This window comes from Alnus glutinosa, chromosome 4 (genome assembly GCF_958979055.1).
Source record: "Alnus glutinosa chromosome 4, dhAlnGlut1.1, whole genome shotgun sequence".
Lineage (NCBI taxonomy): Eukaryota > Viridiplantae > Streptophyta > Magnoliopsida > Fagales > Betulaceae > Alnus > Alnus glutinosa.
In genome coordinates this window covers 24,097,980-24,103,033 of record NC_084889.1, presented here as the reverse complement: position 1 = coordinate 24,103,033, position 5,054 = coordinate 24,097,980, and the positions used below count along the sequence as shown (strand labels likewise).

Here is a 5,054-nt window from a genome sequence, read left to right as displayed (position 1 = left end):
GACTCCAAGAAGAAATTGTCATTTTCACCTACTACAGAAGAGCTTTAATTAATTATTTATATCAAAAGAAGCCATTTATAAATCAAGAAAACCACTACGTCTAATTTTATATTTTTTTTTCCCAATACTTATGTATCAAAATCTGACTTGTTTAATTTAAAAATAAAAAATAAATATTTTTTTTTTAAAAAAAAAAAAAAAAAAAAACTAGGTGAGATAGAATTCTCTAGAAAAAGAGTTTTATTTCATTTAAACGTGGGTTGAGGAGCATGGCTCTGAAACATGAAGGGAGATGTGAATTGTGATTGGAGCACCATGTGGCGACTCCTCAGCACTCTGAGCACTGGACGTGTTTCAACGTGTTGCTTGCGTGCCGTTCCTACTTTTGGACCAATTTGCATGCCTTCCTCTTCTCATAAAAAAGTCCCTTCTATTACCTATAATTACAATTGTGCCGCTTGTCTTCTTAATGCCAATTGACTATCTTAACCTCTCCTACTATTAGAATTTACAAACAATGACTATCTTAATTCTTAAGCCATCGACAAACAAATATACCACCCATGTTTTAATAGAATTTTTATTATGAGAAATGTTTTTATTATTATCTCATTAGTTTCACTAATAAATGTTAATATAGTGTTCTCGATGAGTAACTCAATCGGTTTGGGAGTACGCCTTAGGAAGCGGAGATCGCCAGTTCGAATCTCCTATATTCCTCGAATCTCCTATATTCCTCGTGTGTGGACATGTAAAAAAAAAGAAAAAGAAAAAGAAAAAGAAGTTAATATAATAGTGTAGTATATAATATTATTGAATAAAAAATAAGACCTCAAATCCGTACAAGAAATATATGTTCTGCGAGTCTGAGACTGTTTTTAATACAATCATTTATTTTTAAGTCAACATCTCTATAGTAAGGTTTTTGTTTAACCATATCCAATGATTAAGATGTCTTAACATTATTAAACAAATTGTTTAAATCCCTATGTACGATCTAATACTTTTTCTTGACAAGCATGTAAACCAACTACACCATTTCTCTAGATCCTTTTAATAAAAGATTTAGTTTAGATGTTGCAAAAAAAAAATCATAATATATTTTTTTAACGGTTTACATTCTTTTTTTCTTTTATTAAAAATCCGAAATTAAATCTGGGCCTTTAAAAATATTTTCTAGTTTTTTTTACCATGCATAAGCCAAATCTTTTAATAAATTCACAATATATATATATATATATATATATATATATATATATATATATATATGATACATTTAAGTACATAGATTAATGGTTTTTTTTTAAAAAAATTATAATTTGACAAATAGAAAAACAGATGTGTAATTGTCTTTTACGTCATTCATTGCGATTAGAAACCGGATAAGAGGTGGCTAGAATCGGTCTGTTGTATTCAAACCTAATAATTAATTTTATGAATATAAGAATTCTACAACTCTACTTTTTTTTCTTTTTTTTTTTTGAATTGATACGACTCTACTTGAAGTTGGATTAAGTCTATCTACAGCTCCTCAAATTCGAATAGACTTATATAAATTTATCCAATAAATTAAATAAACCATGCTCATTTCTTAAATTTTTTTTTTTTTTTTTTGAAAACAAAAAATATTAATGCTTAAAAAGTATTTAAACCACATTAAAAAGTACATTTTTTTAAATTAAAAATAAAAATCACACTCCAAAATACATAAAAGGAACAGCCAGCCCGCCGACACAGCAAGGCGATAAGGGCAACATAAGACTTTTCACAATTGCGAGAAGATATGGTAAATCCCAAAAACCAGACTACCGTTTTCTCGGAAACAACTGCGGCCCCCATTACAAACCCACGTCCTCTGCTCGCTTACAAAAATGCCTCCTCATCACCCCCCATTCTCCCCAAAATCCCACACAAATCCCACCCAATTCTTCCTTCACTTTCCTCTAAACACTCACATTTTCCCACACATTTCTCGCTTGCCAAACAAGACACGGAATCATGCGGATGAGTTGTAATGGCTGCCGAGTCCTCCGCAAAGGCTGCGGCGACAGTTGTACCATCAGACCCTGCCTTCAGTGGATCAAAACCGCCCAATCCCAAGCCAACGCCACCGTCTTCCTCGCCAAGTTCTATGGTCGCGCTGGCCTCGTTAACCTCATCAATGCCGGCCCCCAACATCTCCGTCCTGGTAATCCATCTTTTTTTTTTTTTTTTTGGCAATTTTCCAATCCAAATTAGTTGCTGAAAGCATGCTATTTGTTATTGTTCTGAATTATTTGTTTCTATTTTTTGGTTACAGAAATATTGAAATCCTTGCTATACGAAGCTTGTGGGCGGATAGTGAATCCGATTTACGGGTCAGCCGGGTTGCTTTCGTCCGGGAGCTGGCATCTCTGCCAAGCCGCCGTGGAAGCGGTTCTAAGAGGCGCGCCAATCATGCAGATTTCTTCTGAGTCCGCTGGCAGCATGAGCCCACCGCTTAAAGCCTGCGATATACGCCACGTGTCGAAGAGGGAGAGAGCGGTTCCCTCCGATCAGCTTCACAAGGTTAAGAAGTCTCGGAGCCGGTTCAAGAGCTCTGCTGCGAAGCCGAAGCCGAAAGTGGAGTCTAGTGCTTTAGAGTTTGCGATTGTGACCGACTCATCGAGAAATGAAGACGAGTGCGGTGGATCGGTGAGTCACGAGTTGGGGGATAGTCAGAATCCGAGTCGAGGAGGTGATAGTGGAGAGGCTGACTGTGTTTCCGCTGAGACCGTGGAGGCTTCGCTGGCAAAGCCCGACGAGCGAGCCGATAGTAGCGACGTGGACTTGGAGCTGACTTTGGGCTTCGGCTTGGGCTTCGGCCACTGGGCTCGAGCAAAGGGAGGGGAACAGCTGGACGGTGTCGATGATGACACGTGTAAGATGGAAGTGGGGATCTGGACCGGCTCAGTAAGTCCATGTGGCAGTGGCGGCGGCGGCTTTAGATGAGATGGGTTTTTCTTTTCATTTCTTTTTATATTTTGGTCGGCCTGTGTTTAGTTCAGATGGTGATTACAACAAATTTTGCGTTTGTAATGCATTTTTGGAAGTTACCGTTGAAATCGTATATTGTATGTAATAGATGTGAAGGGAAAAGATTATGATACAAATTGGGTTCTTTCTTTCTGACTAGGTATGATCACACATGTTCTATAACTTGTTAGAGAAAGGAAAAGAAGAAAGAAATGGCTGCCCAGGTGAAGGATGAACGACTAACGATGAGGGACAGTTAATTTGTGTTTAATCTTTATCGGATTTGTGAGATGACTCGAATACATTCCTATTCAAGCTCTCCTACCTTTGAAAAATACAGGCATACTAATATATTTAAGGAAATAATTGATACAATGTTTTGACTTTATGTGCATACAATTTATGTGCATACAAGTCATCTGAATTTGTTGGTACAATTTTCGGTATAGTGTGAATCTGCACGTTCTTCTGATGTTCTTCACGCTTTTCAATAATTTTGCAAAACAACAAAAATCCAATGCCTAAATTAGCTTATGTGATAAAATAATACTCTATGCATAAAAAAATGAGTCTTAGTTTATACATGGGGTATGAGCCTATTTATAGGCAAAGAGGTAGAGTCAAAGTTGGATTAGAATTCTTGCTCCTTGTCGATCTAGAACTGCTGTCAGAGTTCTAATCGAGACCTATAATTGATGTCAGAGTTCTAATTGGACTCTGATCCTTTATTAGACTTCTAATCTGATATCTTCTTAGACTTCTGATCTGATCATTCTTCTTATCTGATTGGACCATAAGTCCTATCCCAATTCCACCAGGGATAGGACTACTGATCAAACTATACTTGGGCTAATTAGAGTCCTATCCCAATTTACTGAGATAACTGATACCTGATTTCCCTGAAGTAGTTGCTAAATGTCTATCTCCTCATTGGATCGGGTTGAGTGGAATTTATCCTCAACAGAACCTTTGAGGAATTATAATATATGCATATTTCTAAACATGGCATCATAAGAAAACAATGGATATAACATTACCGCGTTACACGCATATAGTTCTTCCAATCTTTGGAGAATACAAGTATATGTGCACACCTAACATTAAATCACAGGAAAATATTCGATATAACATTTCGGTTATATACATACATTTCTTCCGAACCTTTGGGGATTACAAGTATACGTATACTCCCAAACATTATATCTCAACAAGTCAATCAACATCATAACTCAGCCTCACATGCATACATGTTATTTCGAACCTTTGAGGAATATAGGCATACATACACTCCAAATACATGACATCTCATACAACACATATGCAATCTAGTCAATTATCACTGTACATATGTTCTGTCCCATTCAAACTCATATGCATACTAATACGTCTAGCATGAAACACTTTACTAAAACATGTCACATCATCATGCTATGCACGCTCTTGTTCTGTTTCTTGTTTTCTAGTGCCTGCAAGACTTCAACCCCAGGACTTGCTTATGATGCCGCGTGACTGAATACCTACTGGTCTTACACTTGCTTTGCCAATGTGTCTTTCAACTAGGGTCTTTTGTTCAGCGTCCATGATTTTGTACATGCTAGTGCTTCCACACTTAGACAATTCTTATCATTCCATGCTTTTCTTAAACTGTTCATCACAACATGAATTCTTAACTTCTCATAAAGCACATAAAATACAATCCAATCCACATATTCTCAAACACATTTTATATCTCTCATAAACATCATAAAATTATCTCTTTAACATAATTGAAGGCATTGAAAGTAAATCACAAGCATATATCATACTAAAATACATTGGCTCATATTTAAAAAACCATAACATTTTCTCATCGTAAAACATATCATCTTTTCTCAGTAAGTAAAATACTCACTTTGGCTGCTTGGCAATTGGCTTAAAGAAGAATCCCCAACGAAAGCCTTGCAATGCACTATTAAATCGTCCATCCGGACACGCATAAAAACTGGGACTTACTGAAGTCCCGTCCGTAGGCCGTCTGGATACAACAACAGACATGAATCTTCTGCCCAACCTGTTCGGAC

The 5,054-nt window shown here is 36.6% G+C and overlaps 1 protein-coding gene across 1 annotated transcript; it reads left to right on the top strand.

Moving 5' to 3' along the window:
- The first annotated feature begins 1,847 nt into the window (after positions 1-1,847).
- LOC133866445 (LOB domain-containing protein 40-like) lies at positions 1,848-3,369 on the top strand. The gene is made up of 2 exons (XM_062302976.1): positions 1,848-2,188; positions 2,300-3,369. The coding sequence occupies exons 1-2, from the start codon at positions 1,999-2,001 to the stop codon at positions 2,968-2,970; spliced, it is 861 nt and encodes a 286-aa protein (XP_062158960.1). The 5' UTR covers positions 1,848-1,998; the 3' UTR covers positions 2,971-3,369.
- Positions 3,370-5,054: the final 1,685 nt, after the last annotated feature.